Source organism: Cherax quadricarinatus, chromosome 63 (genome assembly GCF_038502225.1).
Source record: "Cherax quadricarinatus isolate ZL_2023a chromosome 63, ASM3850222v1, whole genome shotgun sequence".
Taxonomy (NCBI): Eukaryota; Metazoa; Arthropoda; class Malacostraca; order Decapoda; family Parastacidae; genus Cherax; species Cherax quadricarinatus.
Genome location: NC_091354.1, coordinates 4,202,281 through 4,221,349, shown reverse-complemented (window position 1 = coordinate 4,221,349; position 19,069 = coordinate 4,202,281). Strand labels below are relative to the sequence as shown.

General features: G+C 38.8%; 1 protein-coding gene across 1 annotated transcript; it reads right to left on the bottom strand.

Moving 5' to 3' along the window:
• Positions 1-422: 422 nt before the first annotated feature.
• Positions 423-18,482, bottom strand: LOC128698217 (uncharacterized). The gene is made up of 4 exons (XM_053790370.2): positions 18,351-18,482; positions 16,141-16,352; positions 7,974-8,118; positions 423-914 (listed from the first exon to the last, which is right to left on the bottom strand). The coding sequence occupies exons 2-4, from the start codon at positions 16,336-16,338 to the stop codon at positions 700-702; spliced, it is 558 nt and encodes a 185-aa protein (XP_053646345.1). The 5' UTR covers positions 16,339-16,352; positions 18,351-18,482; the 3' UTR covers positions 423-699.
• Positions 18,483-19,069: the final 587 nt, after the last annotated feature.

Genomic DNA, 19,069 nt, shown 5'->3' with positions numbered 1-19,069 from the left:
AACAACAATCCTGTCTTTAAAACTGACACAACCATAAAATATTTGAAGTTCATAATCATCCTTCATGAAGACCACATGAAATAAACTTTTACAAGACATCTTACAAAGTTATTAAAAATGCCAGAGTATGTACTTGTTATGTATATCACTAAGTACAGTGAGTCTGTATTAAAAACCTACACAGGTTGGCCATCATTAATTCAGCATAACTGGGAACTGTAGTGTGCTGGATTAGTGAGTTTGCTGGATTAGAGAGTGGTTAGGTTAGAATACACTTAATTAACCTATCAATAGAAACTCTTTCTGCTACATCTTACTCATTTTCATCACTGCTTTCTCGTCCACTGGCTTGCTGCTGTGGATTTACAACCATCTGCACAATTTCTGAGTCAGTATAATGACGAAATTTGAGTCAGTATAATGATTTGAGTCAGTATGATGAAATTTGAAATTATGCTAGCCGAAATTAGCACCATATTACTGATGGAACTGGATTAGTGATGGCCGACCTGTATATCTGAATAACACAACCCTTTTTCATTATTTGTCAGCAAGTAGAACACCTGATCAACTACTCCACTCAAAACATTCTGTTTCATTCTGAACATAATATTTGCATTTCAGGGGCCAAACTCTTGGACAATTACATCACACAAACTAATGAAAAGATGTTACGACTTCAAATACCAATAAAAGAACTCATACAATAGGGGTGACATCATCATCTTCCTCATTATCTACCATTCTGATGTCTTGACCTCTCCTGCCAAAGACGTGCAGTGATGGAAGATTTTCACACATGCCAGAAAATAAACCAAACTTGCGATGTAGCAAGGCTAAGGCTACCACCACGAGGAGTAGGAAGAACGTAAGGCCTAAACCCAAACCTAGACCCAAATGGCTGCTTGATGGCTCTGAGGAGAAATAAATTATTAATATTAATTATGTACACTACAAATGTATACTGATTTTATACTGTAATTTTAGATTTTGATTAAAAATGCTGAATTATTTGTGTATTGTTCCAGTCATGGTATTGTGCCTTTTTGTTATTTACTAAAAATTTGTTGCACAGCAAAAATTTATTATGGGAAACTAAACTCCATAAAAAGCTAAACAGTTTTACTTTTTTTTTAACACACTGGCTGTATCCTACTGAGGTAGGGTGACTCAAAAAAGAAACACTTTCACCATCATTCACACTATAACTGTCTTGCCAGAGGCAAGCAGATACAGCAGCTCAGATGATCCTACAAGCACACTGGCCATTCTCCGAGGTAGGGTGATCCTTCCACCCCTGGGAGGGAACAGAGTACAGCTCTGTTCCTGCAACCATAAATACTGTAGTGGTTTCGATGGCTTGATGTGCTGTTGGAGAGCAAGCAAGGTAACATTTATGAAGGGATTCAAGGAAATCAATTAGCAGACTTGAATCCTTGAGGTTGGAATTACAGTGCCTGCACTCTAAAGGAGGGAGAAGAATGCTGCAGTTTGGAGGGGCATCAGAACTGTGATGTTTGCATGCTTCTGGCAAGAGAGTGATTGACTGAATGATGATGAATGTTTCCTCTTTTATGGATCACCCTACCATGGTAGGGGACAGCTGGAGTGTTAAAAAATACAAAGAGGTATATAATATAATTACAGAGCAAAAATGTTGGTTTAATAAAAGCTAATTCTTCAGCTTGTGTCCTTTCTTCTATATAGGTCAGAATGAAAAGGAGAGTAAATGAAGTGTACCTCTCTCAATACTTCTGATAGGTATATAAGCAGATAGTTTATGCATAAAATAAAGGAAAAATAACAGACTGAAGAAAGTTATAGAAATGTTATGATGAAAGATGTCTGTAAATGGATGCAAAAATGGGAAGGTATCAGAGTATAGTGGTGTCAGTGCTTTTTACAACAACAACAACAACAACAACAAAAAAAGAGGCTGGATGTAGTGAACATGTATTGTCTGAAATCAATAAGTGTGAATATTATGCACAGTGCCTGCACTCTGAAGCAGAGGTGGGGATGCTGCAGTCAGAAGGGGTAATCTGGTTGTGACAACAGCAAAGGCGACTGAATGTTGGTGGATATATTTTCTTTGGGTCACCCCACCTTGCTGGGAGATGGCTGATGTGCTAAAAAATATTATAAATAGATCATCAAAAAAACAGCCAGTGAGGAGATTTAAGCATTATTCACAATTCTGCTCATGTTGTACACAGTACTACAGTACACAGTATAGTTTTATCAAACAAACAAGTAGTAGATAACAAGAGTCACACAATGGGCAAAACGTTTTTAAATAAAAGGCTTACTCTGAGTGTCACTGATTCACCATATAGACACATTAAAGAAATTATATTTTTCTAAATACAGTAGAACCCCCATATCCATTGATTCGGTATCTGTGATTTCAGTTATCCACGGTTTACTGTGGCCCAAAAATACCTCTTAATTTTGCATAATAATGGTCCCAAAGCACAAAAGTGCTTCAAAGCCTAAGAAAAGCCATGAAGTGCTTCCCATCAATGAAAAAGTGATAATTCTCCAATTATTGTGCATAATTTATCAATTAAACTTTATAATAGGCATTTTTTTTTTTTTTTTTTTAAAAAATTCGGCCGTCTCCCACCGAGGCAGGGTGACCCAAAAAAGAAAGAAAATCCCCAAAAAGAAAATACTTTCATCATCATTCAACACTTTCACCACACACACCTTATCACTGTTTTTGCAGAGGTGCTCAGAATACAACAGTCTAGAAGCATACACATATAAAGATACACAACATATTCCTCCAAACTGCCAATATCCCAAACCCCTCCTTTAAAGTGCAGGCATTGTACTTCCCATTTCCAGGACTCAAGTCCGACTATATGAAAATAACCGGTTTCCCTGAATCCCTTCACTAAATATTACCCTGCTCACATTCCAACAGATCGTCAGGTCCCAAGTACCATTCGTCTCCATTCACTCCTATCTAACACGCTCACGCACGCTTGCTGGAAGTCCAAGCCCCTTACCCACAAAACCTCCTTTACCCCCTCTCTCCAACCCTTTCGAGGACGACCCCTACCCCGCCTTCCTTCCCCTATAGATTTATATGCTTTCCATGTCATTCTACTTTGATCCATTCTCTCTAAATGACCAAACCACCTCAACAACCCCTCTTCTGCCCTCTGACTAATACTTTTATTAACTCCACACCTTCTCCTAATTTCCACACTCCGAATTTTCTGCATAATATTTACACCACACATTGCCCTTAAACAGGACATCTCCACTGCCTCCAACCGTCTCCTCGCTGCTGCATTTACCACCCAAGCTTCACACCCATATAAGAGTGTTGGTACTACTATACTTTCATACATTCCCTTCTTTGCCTCCATAGATAACGTTTTTTGACTCCACATATACCTCAACGCACCACTCACCTTTTTTCCCTCATCAATTCTATGATTAACCTCATCCTTCATAAATCCATCCGCCGACACGTCAACTCCCAAGTATCTGAAAACATTCACTTCTTCCATACTCCTCCTCCCCAATTTGATATCCAATTTTTCTTTATCTAAATCATTTGACACCCTCATCACCTTACTCTTTTCTATGTTCACTTTCAACTTTCTACCTTTACACACATTCCCAAACTCATCCACTAACCTTTGCAATTTTTCTTTAGAATCTCCCATAAGCACAGTATCATCAGCAAAAAGTAACTGTGTCAATTCCCATTTTGAATTTGATTCCCCATAATTTAATCCCACCCCTCTCCCAAACACCCTAGCATTTACTTCCTTAACAACCCCATCTATAAATATATTAAACAACCATGGTGACATTACACATCCCTGTCTAAGACCTACTTTTACCGGGAAGTATTCTCCCTCTCTTCTACACACCCTAACCTGAGCCTCACTATCCTCATAAAAACTCTTTACAGCATTTAATAACTTACCACCTATTCCATATACTTGCAACATCTGCCACATTGCTCCTCTATCCACTCTATCATATGCCTTTTCTAAATCCATAAATGCAATAAAAACTTCCCTATCTTTATCTAAATACTGTTCACATATATGCTTCAATGTAAACACCTGATCTACACATCCCCTACCCACTCTAAAACCTCCTTGCTCATCCGCAATCCTACATTCTGTCTTACCTCTAATTCTTTCAATTATAACCCTACCGTACACTTTTCCTGGTATACTCAGTAAGCTTATTCCTCTATAATTTTTACAGTCTCTTTTGTCCCCTTTCCCTTTATATAAAGGGACTATACATGCTCTCTGCCAATCCCTAGGTACCTTCCCCTCTTTCATACATTTATTAAACAAAAGTACCAACCACTCCAACACTATATCCCCCCCTGCTTTTAACATTTCTGTCATGATCCCATCAGTTCCAGCTGCTTTACCCCCTTTCATTTTACGTAATGCCTCACGTACCTCCCCCACACTTACATTCTGCTCTTCTTCACTCCTAAAAGATGGTATACCTCCCTGACCAGTGCATGAAATTACTGCCTCTGTTTCTTCCTTAACATTTAAAAGTTCCTCAAAATATTCTCGCCATCTACCCAATACCTCCATCTCCCCATCTACTAACTCCCCTACTCTGTTTTTAACTGACAAATCCATATTTTCCCTAGGCTTTCTTAACTTGTTTAACTCACTCCAAAATTTTTTCTTATTTTCATTAAAATTTCTTGACAGTGCCTCTCCCACTCTATCATCTGCTCTCCTTTTGCACTCTCTCACCACTCTCTTTACCTTTCTTTTACTCTCCATATACTCTGCTCTTCTTATAACACTTCTGCTTTGTAAAAACCTCTCATAAGCTACCTTTTTTCTCTTTTATCACACCCTTTACTTCATCATTCCACCAATCACTCCTCTTTCCTCCTGCCCCCACCCTCCTATAACCACAAACTTCTGCCCCACATTCTAATACTGCATTTTTAAAACTATTCCAACCCTCTTCAACCCCCCCACTACTCATCTTTGCACTAGCCCACCTTTCTGCCAATAGTCGCTTATATCTCACCCGAACTTCCTCCTCCCTTAGTTTATACACTTTCACCTCCCTCTTACTTGTTGTTGCCACCTTCCTCTTTTCCCATCTACCTCTTACTCTAACTGTAGCTACAACTAAATAATGATCCGATATATCAGTTGCCCCTCTATAAACATGTACATCCTGGAGCCTACCCATCAACCTTTTATCCACCAATACATAATCTAATAAACTACTTTCATTACGTGCTACATCATACCTTGTATATTTATTTATCCTCTTTTTCATAAAATATGTATTACTTATTACCAAATTTCTTTCTACACATAGCTCAATTAAAGGCTCCCCATTTACATTTACCCCTGGCACCCCAAATTTACCTACTACTCCTTCCATAACATTTTTACCCACTTTAGCATTGAAATCCCCAACCACCATTACTCTCACACTTGATTCAAAACTCCCCACGCATTCACTCAACATTTCCCAAAATCTCTCTCTCTCCTCTACACTTCTCTCTTCTCCAGGTGCATACACGCTTATTATAACCCACTTTTCACATCCAATCTTTATTTTACTCCACATAATCCTTGAATTTATACATTTATAGTCCCTCTTTTCCTGCCATAGCTTATCCTTCAACATTATTGCTACTCCTTCTTTAGCTCTAACTCTATTTGAAACCCCTGACCTAATCCCATTTATTCCTCTCCACTGAAACTCTCCCACCCCCTTCAGCTTTGTTTCACTTAAAGCCAGGACATCCAGCTTCTTCTCATTCATAACATCCACAATCATCTCTTTCTTATCATCTGCACAACATCCACGCACATTCAGACTTCCCACTTTGACAATGTATAGGTATAATAGGTATGTATGGGTGTGAAGCGTGGGTGGTAAATGCAGCAGCGAGGAGACGGTTGAAGGCAGTGGAGATGTCCTGTCTCAGGGCAATGTTATTTTTTTTTTTTATTATCACACTGGCCGATTCCCACCAAGGCAGGGTGGCCCGAAAAAGAAAAACTTTCACCATCATTCACTCCATCACTGTCTTGCCAGAAGGGTGCTTTACACTACAGTTTTTAAACTGCAACATTAACACCCCTCCTTCAGAGTGCAGGCACTGTATTTCCCATCTCCAGGACTCAAGTCCGGCCTGCCGGTTTCCCTGAACCCCTTCATAAATGTTACTTTGCTCACACTCCAACAGCACGTCAAGTATTAAAAACCATTTGTCTCCATTCACTCCTATCAAACACGCTCACGCATGCCTGCTGGAAGTCCAAACCCTTCGCACACAAAACCTCCTTTACCCCCTCCCTCCAACCTTTCCTAGGCCGACCCCTACCCCGCCTTCCTTCCACTACAGACTGATACACTCTTGAAGTCATTCAGTTTCGCTCCATTCTCTCTACATGTCCGAACCACCTCAACAACCTTTCCTCAGCCCTCTGGACAACAGTTTTGGTAATCCCGCACCTCCTCCTAACTTCCAAACTACGAATTCTCTGCATTATATTCACACCACACATTGCCCTCAGATATGACATCTCCACTGCCTCCAGCCTTCTCCTCGCTGCAACATTCATCACCCATGCTTCACACCCATATAAGAGCGTTGGTAAAACTATACTCTCATACATTCCCCTCTTTGCCTCCAAGGACAAAGTTCTTTGTCTCCACAGACTCCTAAGTGCACCACTCACCCTTTTCCCCTCATCAATTCTATGATTCACCTCATCTTTCATAGACCCATCCGCTGACACGTCCACTCCCAAATATCTGAATACATTCACCTCCTCCATACCCTCTCCCTCCAATCTGATATCCAATCTTTCATCACCTAATCTTTTAGTTATCCTCATAACCTTACTCTTTCCTGTATTCACTTTTAATTTTCTTCTTTTGCATACCCTACCAAATTCATCCACCAATCTCTGCAACTTCTCTTCAGAATCTCCAAAGAGCACAGTGTCATCAGCAAAGAGCAACTGTGACAACTCCCACTTTATGTGTGATTCTTTATCTTTTAACTCCACGCCTCTTGCCAAGACCCTCGCATTTACTTCTCTTACAACCCCATCTATAAATATATTAAACAACCACGGTGACATCACACATCCTTGTCTAAGGCCTACTTTTACTGGGAAAAAGTAGTGGTGTAAATATTATGCAGAAAATTCGGAGTGTGGAAATTAGGAAAAGGTGTGGAGTTAATAAAAGTATTAGTCAGAGGGCAGAAGAGGGGTTGTTGAGGTGGTTTGGTCATTTAGAGAGAATGAATCAAAGTAGAATGAGATGGAAAGCATATAAATCTATAGGGGAAGGAAGGCGAGGTAGGGGTCGTCCTCGAAAGGGTTGGAGAGAGGGGGTAAAGGAGGTTTTGTGGGCGAGGGGCTTGGACTTCCAGCAAGCGTGCATGAGCGTGTTCGATAGGAGTGAATGGAGACGAATGGTACTTGGGACCTGACGATCTGTTGGAATGTGAGCAGGGTAATATTTAGTGAAGGGATTCAGGGAAACCGGTTATTTTCATATAGTCGGACTTGAGTCCTGGAAATGGGAAGTACAATGCCTGCACTTTAAAGGAGGGGTTTGGGATATTGGCAGTTTGGAGGGATATGTTGTGTATCTTTTTACGTATATGCTTCTAAACTGTTGTATTCTGAGCACCTCTGCAAAAACAGTGATAAGGTGTGTGTGGTGAAAGTGTTGAATGATGATGAAAGCATTTTCTTTTAGGGGATTTTCTTTCTTTTTTGGGTCACCCTGCCTCGGTGGGAGACGGCCGACTTGTTGAAAAAAAAAAAAATATATAGGATTTATATATAGGGTTTGCTACTATCTGCGGTTTCGGTATCCATGGCAGGGCCTTGAAACATCCCTGCAAATACAGAGGTTCTACTGTATTTTTTTAAAATTCCCTCTAAGGAAGTTTACGTAAACTTGTGGCAACATACCTGATGGAGCATTTTCCTCTTCACATTTGCGAGTTTCATTATTCATTATGAATGGAGGCAGACATTTACAGACACCAGTATTTTCGTGTACTTGAACACACGTCTCATTAATGTTACATGCCCGCAAAACATTAAGGGAACATTTCTGAAAAAGGAATATTTACTTAACCCAACATATCCATGAAGCACAAAAATTATTACTGTACAAGAAAAGTACATGTTTAAGAATCTTGGATAAATGTGATTGCATTACACAAATAACCCGCACATAGAAGAGAGGTTTGCTACTATCCGCGGTTTCGGTATCCACGGCAGGGCATTGAAACATCCCTGCGGGTTATTTGTGTATTGTTCCAGTCAGAGTATTGTGCCTTTTTTTTTTTTGTTTTTGTTATTTGTGATTGTATTAGTAAAATAGAAAGTCTGCTATCAGATTATACCAAGTTTAGATTAATTTCCCCAGAGCCCTTTACATACAGTGGACCCCCAGTTTGCGTTATTAATCTGTTCCTGAGAGCTCATTGTAAACCAAAATTATAGAAAAGCGAATCAATTTTCCCCATAAGAAATAATGGAAATAAAATTAATCCGTGCAAGACACCCAAAAGTATGAAAAGAAAAATTTTACCACATGAAATATTAAGTTTAATGCACACAAACTGAGGAAGACATGCACAGTTTGTAGTACAGTGGACCCCCGGTTAATGATATTTTTTCACTCCAGAAGTATGTTCAGGTGCCAGTACTGACCGAATTTGTTCCCATAAGGAATATTGTGAAGTAGATTAGTCCATTTCAGACCCCCAAACATACACGTACAAACGCACTTACATAAATACACTTACATAATTGGTCGCATTCGGAGGTGATTGTTATGCGGGGGTCCACTGTACTCTACTAACAATAGAATACATGACACTTACTTTTAATGAAGATCTGGTGATGATTGATGGGATGGGAGGAGGGGAGAGTGTTGAAGTTGTTAATGTTTAGAAGGGGAATCCCCTTCCATTAGGACTTGAGGTAGCAAGTCCTTTTCCGGGGTAACTTCCCTTCTTCTTTTAATGCCACCAGGACCAGCTTGAGAGTCACTGGACGTCTGTTGCACAACATATCTGTCCATAGAGGCCTGCACCTCTCGTTCTTTTATGACTTTCCTAAAGTGGTTCACAACATTGTCAGTGTACAGGTTGCCAACACGGCTTGCAGTAGCTGTGTCAGGGTGATTTTCATCAAAAAAGGTTTGCACTTCAAGCCACTTTGGACACATTTCCTTAATCTTTGAAGTAGGCAACTTCTTCAAGTTCTCTATCCCCTCCTCTGAAGCAGTTTCCTCAGGTCTGGCCTCTTGCTGTTGAAGATGATCTAGCAGCTCGTCAGTGGTTAGTTCGTCATTGTCCCCCTCCACCAACTCTTCCACATCCTCCTCACTAACCTCCAACCCCAAGGACTTTCCCAATGCCACAATGGATTCCTCAACTGGCATAGGATTCCCAGGGTTAGCCTCAAACCCTTCAAAATCCCTTCTGTCTACACATTCTGGCCACAGTTTTTTCCAAGCAGAGTTCAAGGTCCTCTTAGTCACTCCCTCCCAAGCCTTACCTATAAGGTTTACACAATTGAGGATATTAAAGTGATCCTTCCAAAACTCTTTTAGAGTCAATAGAGTGTCTGTGGTCACTTCAAAGCACCTTTCAAACACAGCTTTTGTGTACAGTTTCTTGAAGTTGGAAATGACCTGCTGGTCCATGGGCTGCAGGAGAGGAGTGGTATTAGGAGGGAAAAACTTGATGTTAATGAAGCTCATGTCCCCAGAAAGTCACTCTGCCAAGTCTGCAGGATGACCAGGAGCATTGTCTAATACCAGGAGGCACTTAAGGTCTAATTTCTTTTCAATTAGGTAATTTTTCACATTGGGGGCAAATGCATGGTGTAACCAGTCATAGAAAAAGTCCCTAGTGACCCATGCCTTACTGTTTGCCCTCCACAGCACACACAAATTAGCCTTGAGGATATTATTTTGCCTGAACGCTCTGGGAGTTTCTGAGTGATACACCAATAAAGGCTTCACTTTGCAATCACCACTAGCATTGGCACACATCAGAAGAGTAAGCCTGTCTTTCATAGGCTTATGTCCTGGGAGTGCCTTTTCCTCCTGAGTAATGTAGGTCCTGCTTGGCAATTTCTTCCAAAACAGGCCTGTTTCATCGCAATTAAACACTTGTTCAGGTTTCAAGTCTTCACTGTCAATGTAATCCTTGAATTCCTTCACATAATTTTCAGCTGCTTTTTGGTCCGAACTGGCAGCCTCACCATGCCTAATCACACTATGTATGCCACTACGATTCTTAAATCTTTCAAACCAACCTTTGCTGGCCTTAAATTCACTCACATCACCACTAGTTGCAGGCAATTTCTTTACCAAATCGTCATGCAACTGCCTAGCCTTTTCACAAATGATCGCTTGAGAGATGCTATCTCCTGCTATCTGTTTTTCATTTATCCACACCAATAACAGTCTCTCAACATCTTCTAACACTTGCGGTCTCTGTTTCGAAAACGAAGTTGCACCTTTTGCAACAACAGCTTCCTTGATTGCTGTTTTCCTGGCCACTATAGTAACGATGGTTGATTGGGGTTTGGTATACAACCTGGCCAGCTCTGACACACGCACTCCACTTTCATACTTTGCAATTATCTCTTTCTTCATTTCAATAGTCATTAGCACCCTTTTTCTCGAAGGGTTGGCACTAGAAGCTTTCTTGGGGCGCATGGTGACTTATTTTGCAGAAACAAGCATCAAAAACACTGTGATAATATGGAATGTACCGAATGTATCCTTAGATGTGAGCACACTGGCTGGCTTGTAAACACTGGCACACATGGGGCAGTTCAGGCCACACATGGACACGTCTCGGACGAATCGCGTATACCAGGTTTTTTAACGGGAACCGAGGCAAAATTTTTGCATTAGAATGTATCACATACTGGATTTATCGGATACCGATGGCATCGCGAACCAGGGGTCCACTGTATACAGAATACTTAACCCTTTTACTGTCCAGACCCTTGATCTAAAACTTGTTCACAGTGTCCAAGAATTTTCAAGGAAATTTTTTGTTATGAAATGGTAGAGAATCCTTTTCTGAAGGTAATAAAACAAAAAGTACAAAATATGATGGAAAATTGATGAAATTGCACTTCTGCGAATTTTGCTGTGTCAGCGATATTTATGCATCGGCGATTTTGGCCACTCTGAGTCCTATTTTAGGCCATGTATATTATTCCAGTTGACCAAATTGTTAACTATTTCACTAGTATGTCTTCCATTTTATCAACTAAGGACAAGAAATTGCCCTATAAAGTGATGAGAAATTTGAGAGTATTCCAATATCAAAACAGGGTTGAGAATAAACAATGCAGGCATTCCTGGCACTAAAATAAAAATTTTTCTGTTCATTAGTTATGTTCCCAGGCATTACACATGAATTCCATTTTTATTTTTTTATTCACACAAAGAATTTTATTTACCCACAAAATAGAAGATTTATTCTTATGCAATATTGTCATAACTGTATAAATAATATCAGTGCATTTGTGAACATATATTAGACTGACCAATTGGACGTGTATTGGATGAGTGATGTGATTTATTTACTCTTAAATATCGGCAAAAATCGAACATATCAGCTAGCTTGAGCTCAATTTCTAGCAATTTTCAGTCCTGAAACCAATTAGTCATCTCTATTTCTGTAATATATCTTCCATTCTATCAAATGAGACCAAGAAACTGAGAATACAACCACAAAAACCATACAAAAATACACCGTAAAGTCGCTGTTTTAAATGAAAAACACTGGCACAGGTTTTTCTTATTATGCACTGCGTGCTGCAGTATTTTTTTTATATGGTGCACACTTACTGCATCAACCCATTCTCTCATATCTAGGCCCAAATTTACTGCTCACAGCTTATATGAGTGAGCCGAGCTCATGGCATGCTACTACAGCATGGCCAGTGAGCTCAAAGGCATAGTACTAAGGTACAAAAATAACAGAGAAGAGAGAAGCTCATGACAAAGTTTCAGTCCGTCTTGGATTGAAACATTGTTGTAAGCCTCTCTTTTCTATATGCAAGTTATTTATGCATTCTTCCAATCACAGTATTGTGCCTTTCTTTTCTTTGTAGTACTACGGCACAGCCAGTGAAGGGGTTAAATTAGAAGATAAATTAAACAGTGTGCTTAGAAGTCTGAAAGATGGTGCTCTTCTAAAGGAAACATTTTGAACTTTTTGCTTCTGGATCTGTTCCTGAGATATATGGTTTACCCAAGAGTCATAAATTATATGTAACACTGAGAAATTTTATCAGCCATTAGTACTTTAACCCCTTGACTGTCGCAACCCCAAATCCTGAGGTGTCTCCTGGTGTTGCAAAATTTCCCTCCCTCCCCCCAATTTTTTTTTTCTTATGAAATGATAGAGAATCTTTTCCCGATTGTAATGACACCAAAAGAACAAAATTTGATGGAAAACTGACGGAATTACGCTCTCACGAAGTTAGCGACCTCGGCGATATTTACAAATCGGCAATATCGCCCACTTTGAGCTCTATTTTCGGCTAATTCCATTGTTCCAGTCGACCAATCTCATAGCTATTTCTTCAGAACTCCATTTTTTCTATTGATTGAGTACAAGAAACTGCCCATTTACCAATTTCAACTACCCAATAATGTGGTCAGAAATTTGCAATTTGGCCAATTTCACGAAAATTAAAAAATATGATAATTTCAAAATAGGATCCAGAATGAACAATGCAGACATTCCTGGCTCTAAAATGACATTTTCTTTGTTCATCAGTCACGTCTCCAGGCCCCTCTGATATTACTCTTGCTTTCTATTTTGAATTTTTATTCAAACAAAAAATAGAAGATTTACTGTTATGCAGGCTACTGTAATATTGTAATAATTGTATAAATAATGTCAACCCATTCATGACTGCATATATATTAGAATGGCTACTTGGACATTTATTGGAAAATGAGATCATTTGTTTATTGAACATTGGCAAAAATCAAACATTTCCCCTAATTTGAGCTCCATTTCAAGGTTCTTTTCATAGTAAAACCAATCAAAATCACCTCTATTTCTATAATATGTTTTCCATTCTATCAAATGAGACCAAGAAAACGAGAATACAGCCATAAATACTATACGAAAATAGACCACAAAGTCGGCATTTTAACTAAAAAACAACAGTCGGAGTTTTTTTTTCTCATTATGCACTGCGTGCTGCAGGATTTTTTTTATATGGTGCACACTGACCACACAGACCCATTCTCTCACATGTGGGCCTACCATCTTTCTCCTGCTTGATTTGAAGCCGCTAGAATTTATGAGTATACGTATATACATCAAAAACGGTGGCTCGTAAGACGCATATATACGACCAAAACAGTCAAAGGGTTAAACTACAACTTAGGCAAATTTTCTGTTCCACTGTTGGAGCCTCTACAGTTAACTCATTTACTGTACAGAATGCTTTCTCATTTGTGCAAGAAATTACGAGCTTAAACTTGGGATTTCCTTTCATTATGGCAAGCTCTGATATAGAATCTTTAATTACTAATACAGTATATGTACTTTTATTAGAAGTAGACACTATCTTTGTTAATTCTTTATTTGCTGAATCTAAATTAGTACAGGGACTTAACAAAAACAACCGAGTTCTTTGTTGAAAATGTTTGTTCACGATTTTATTTACATGTTAACCCTTTCAGGGTTGGTGCCATACAAGTACGATTTGCACGCCAGGGTTGGTGCCATACTAGTACACGTAAATTCTAGCATTTTCAAATATAGCGAGAGAAAGCTGGTAGGCCTACATATGAAAGAATGGGTCTATGTGGTCAGTGTGCACAGTATAAAAACAAAATCCTGCAGCACACAGTGCATAATGAGAAAAAAAAAACTCCGATCGCGTTTTTGGTTTAAAACAGCGACTTTGCAATGCATTTTCGTATGCTATTTATTGTTGTATTCTAGTTTTCCTGGTCTCTTTTTATAGAATGGAAGACATATTACGGAAATTGAAATTATTTTTATTGGTTTCACAATGAAAAGTAGCAGAAATGTTCGATTTTTGCCAAATTCAAAAGTAAATAAATCAAGCCACACGTCCAATACACGTCAACTTGCGAGTCTAATATTCTTTCACAAGTGCGCTGATATTATTTATACCATTTCTACACTAATGCAGTAGTCTGTATAAAAGTAAATCTTCTATTATTTGTGAGAATAAAAATTCAAAGTGGAAAGCAAAAGAAATGTAACAGAGGCCTGGGGATGTGACTAATGAAGAGAGGAAATGTTATTTTAGTGCCAGGAATGTCTTTCTTGTTTATTCTGGACCTTATTTGGAAATTGGCATCTTTTGAAATTTGTGTGAAATTGGCAAAATTGCCAATTTCGGACCACTTTATTGAATAGTTGAAATCTGTAAATGGGTGGCTTCTTATACTCATTCGATAGAAAAAATGGAGTTCTAGCGAAATAGTTATGATTTTTGTCGACTGGTACATTGGAATTGGCCGAAAATAGGGCTTAAAAAGAGCAAAATCTCCGATGCGCAAACATCGTCAAGACCACTAACTTTGCCAGAGCATAATTTCGTAAGTTTTCCATCAAATTTCATACTTTTGGTGTCAATATGATCAAGAAAAGATTCTCTATCATTTCATAAGAAAAAGTAATTTTTTTTTTTCAAAAAATTTCTGACCCTGAGAACAAATTTAGGAGAGGGCCTGCTGACCCTGAAAGGGTTAAATGAGCATGTTATTGATGCTGCAATGGACTCTTGGATTCACTTTTGCTAATGATTTTCCTCTATTTTCCTGAAACAACTTGGCTTGATAATTGTCCTGTTGAATTTAAACCTGTATTTTACAGATGTTATGTTGGTGATTGGTGGCGATACATTTTGCTACTCAAAAAGGAAGAATATGTTATGATGTTCAAAGATTATCTAAATTCACAGCACAAAAATAATCATTAAATCATTTACTGTAGAAGTTCAAACAGAGAATACCCTTTTATTCCTAGACATTTTAATTACAGCAATGTTAAAAGATTTTGAGACTTTTGTGTACTATAAACCAACACTCACTGGTCTAGGCTTAAATTATTTATCCTCTGTTCCAAATCTGTTTAAATTTAATGCCATTAGAACTCTAATTCATTAAGGATTCTTACTTTCTTATAATTGGATAAATTTTGATTTGAAACTGAACAAAATAACTATTTTTTTTCAAAATAACATCACCCTTTACATGCTATTCAGTTTATATGAAATATTGGGATAAAAAGTTTAACACCTAAGTCAGTATATGCCAGTAATAGAGATATTAAGTAGTATATTGGATTTCCTTACAATGACCATGTTAGTTTTGCCATTAGAAATAAACTTTAGCATTACTGCTTGAATTTTAACCTAACCTAACAAAGTCATGCTTGTTTCCAGTCTGCATTAAGTCAGCCCTGTCCTGAAATTGTGTGTGTGGTTTTTACTAGCTTTCTTGTCCATCTCTAAGCTGTTCCTGCCCAAACCAACCCACCCCCCAAATAAGCCTATGGGTTAACTTTCAATGTTTTAAAATTGTTTCTTACTTTTATTGTGATATATTTTGGATTGTGATGATGGATGAAGAAATAAACAAAACATCAATAGAGATTGGGTATTCACTACAGATGGTGTTTGTCGCAGCTTTGGTCCTGCTTTTGATATTGTATTGCGTACACAAGCATTATTCCTTCTTTGAAGGAATAATATATTATGACCTAACCTATCTGAACAATTACTTATAATAAATAATAAGTTTATATTTAAAAAATATATATTTTTTTTTTACAAAATTTGGTGTCATTTATTACATGTATAATTTTCAGCATGGTTCCCATACTGTTTACAGAAAAGTTAGGTTAGGTAAGGTTTGTCAGGAAACAGGACAAGTGTTTCCTAATGTGGGTCTTCGTTACATGACAACCCACAGCTGGAGCTTTTGGTCATCTGACTGAGGCCTTCCACAGGCTTACCCATCCACCACTTTAAAAATTATAGTTATGTATAATTATAACCATTAGATACCTAAGAGAGAAGGTTGTTCACTCACTTGTCCCACAGCATATGATGAAGGCACAAGCTGAATCAGAAAAAAGATGGCAAAAAAGGCCAATCTAATCCCCGACATTTTCGTACTTGTCATATTGGTAGTTCTCGTCCAGCACCACAACTCATCCAGCCAAAACCTTTTCATGTCCGACAAGTTCACCTGTGTGGCTGTGGCCGTGTGTTCCACAGCCCAGTGCATTACCACCCACACACCTGCAAATTATTTTTTTGATTTAAATATAATAATTTTGCTAATAACAATTTTAATAACAGTAACTTTGGATTTTATTATTACTGACTGCCTGTTTTTCATAGAAATTTGGCAAGCACTCACGCACAGCTATAAATACAACAATGGTGAAGAAGAAGAAATAAAATAAGATGCTAAAGTGTATATTCAAGATACACTGTTATGAACTTTAAAGGTGAGATCCCCTGACATGATCACTCCCAGGTCTTTTACATTAGTTTTTCGCTCTATCACATGGTTGGAATTTGTTTCATACTCCGATATAGTTTTAATTTCCTCGTGTTTTCCATATCGGAGTAATTGAAATTTCTCATCATTGAACTTCATATTGTTTTCTGCGGCCCATTTAAAGATTCGGTTGATGTCCGCCTGGAGTCTTGCAGTGTCTTCAATGGAGGACAATGTCATGCAAATCTGGGTGTCATCTGCTAAGGAAGACACAGTGCTGTGGCTTACATCCCTGTCTGTCAGATATGAGGATGAGGAACAGGATGGGAGCGAGTACTGTGCCTTGTGGAACAGAGCTCTTCACCGTAGCTGCCTTGGATTTTACTATGTTTATTATTACTCTTTGTGTTCTATTTGTTAGGAAATTATAGATCCATCTACCAACTTTCCTGTTATTCCTTTATCATGCATTATGTGCGCTATTACACCATGGTCACATTTGTCAAAGGCTTTTGTGAAGTCTGTGTATATTACATCTTCATTTTCATTCTTCTAGAGCATCCAGGATCTTGTCATAGTGGTCCAGTAGTTAGGACAGACAGGAGCGACCTGCTCTAAACCCATGTTGCCCTGGGTTGTGTAATTGATGGGTGGCAATTTTGCTTCTTAAAACCCTTTCAAAGATTTTTATGATATGGGATGTTAGTGCTATTGGTCTGTAGTTCTTTGCTATTGCTTTACTGCCCCCTTTGTGGAGTGGGGCTATGTCTGTTGTTTTTAGTAACTGTGGGACGACCCCCGTGTCCATACTCCCTCTCCATAGGATGGTAAAAGCACATGATAGGCGCTTCTTGCAGTTCTTGATGAACACGGAGTTCCACGAGTCTGGGCCTAGGGCAGGGTGCATGGACATGTCATTTATTACCTTTTTGAAGTCATGTGGCATCAGGATAATATCAGATAGGTTCGAGTCTACCAAATTCTCTCTGTCATAAAATATTCATTTAGGTAATCGACTCTCAGTCTGGTTAGCGGCTCACTAAAAACTGAGTCATGTTGGGACTTCAGTAGCTCACTCATTTCCTTGACATAATACATAATGACATAATAGTGAAAAAAGGACACTCTTCCTGTAGCTATAATAAAAAGCAATTGGTTTGCGTGCAGCCAGCAGCAACAGCCTGGTTGATCAGGCTCTGATCCACCAGGAGGCCTGGTCACAGACCGGGCCGCGGGGGCGTTGACCCCCGGAACTCTCTCCAGGTAAACTCTCCAGGTAATAGGCAATTACATAATATACAAAACTTTGGATGATAGTCTTAAAGCTAAACAGGGTTTATAGACTTATATTACATTTACATTATGCAACTATAACCTATCATTATTTTAATGATAACCAAGTGCTAAACCCATAAGGGTACTATAGCCTATGATAAAATAGTCAATATATGGGCCAGGAGCTGTGAATCGACCCTTGCAACCACATATAGGTGATGTAATGCCCACGGGTATGGGCAGACATGTATTAGAAATATTATTGCCGTGGGGGAAGCGCTAAACCCTTGGGGGGTTCACACACCACCTAGGGAACGGGAGGCAATCAAATTCGACCCAAGGAGAGGAAGAAGAGCTCCAGTTCCTCGAATCAAGAGCCTATTAACACTACCAAGGCAAACCTCCATGAAGGGATACACAGACGAACCTTCCATCGAAACTACGTTTCCCTTTACCCTTGGCGAAACGTGCTCACCGGTACAAGCTCACTCTGTCTTAACACATACGTACACACACACCTGCCAGAGCTTCACTCCATGGAGGATAAATGTAGCGAGCGAAACAGAGCAACTGTTATCTCGTATCCTAATTATTCCTTCTATCCTGCTGCTGCTGCTGCTGCTGCTGCTGCTGCTGCTGCTGCTGTCTTGTTTACGAATGAGCAGCAACTCATAGAAAATTGTCGCTCCAGCAGCTACCATAGAAAACGTGGCCTTAGAACGACTAACTAATTTAGTTTTTATTTTAATGGGAATTTGTCGGACCCCTCAAGAAGTAAGTTTATTGAGGCATAGGTATCTGTAAGTACAATCATCATACATACTGTAAAATGCATAGGATAAACCCAAAAAGTCAGACAGTGTCTTATTTCCACACCACAGAGAATGTGGTTTGGAAACGGCTAATTTAATTAGTTTTCATTTTAATGGGGATGTGTCAGACCCCTCAGGAAGTAAGTTTATTTAGGCATAGGTACTCATAAGTACAATTATCATACATAGTGTAAACTGACTAGCATAAACAAAAAAGTCAGACAGTGTCTTATTTCCACACATTAAGTAAGTAAGTAAGTTTATTCAGGTATACACAAATACAGTTACATAGAATTATCATACATAGCAGCATATGTGTAGAGAACCTAGGATAACCCAAAAAAGTCAGACAGAGTGACTTATTTCCATTGGGGTCCTTTTGCCTTATTATTATTATAATATAAAGGTTATAATATTTTCTTATT

What these genes read in the sequence shown, in the direction of transcription:
- LOC128698217 (XM_053790370.2), bottom strand. Translation starts at nt 16,338, where the DNA reads ATGCACTGGGCTGTGGAACACACGGCCACAGCCACACAGGTGAACTTG. An exon ending in CATCATATGCTGTGGGACAA is followed by an intron (nt 8,119 to 16,140) that starts GTGAGTGAACAA and finishes TTCCTTTTTCAG; the next exon opens with AAATGTTCCCTTAATGTTTT. An exon ending in AGAGGAAAATGCTCCATCAG is followed by an intron (nt 915 to 7,973) that starts GTATGTTGCCAC and finishes ATTTCTCCTCAG; the next exon opens with AGCCATCAAGCAGCCATTTG.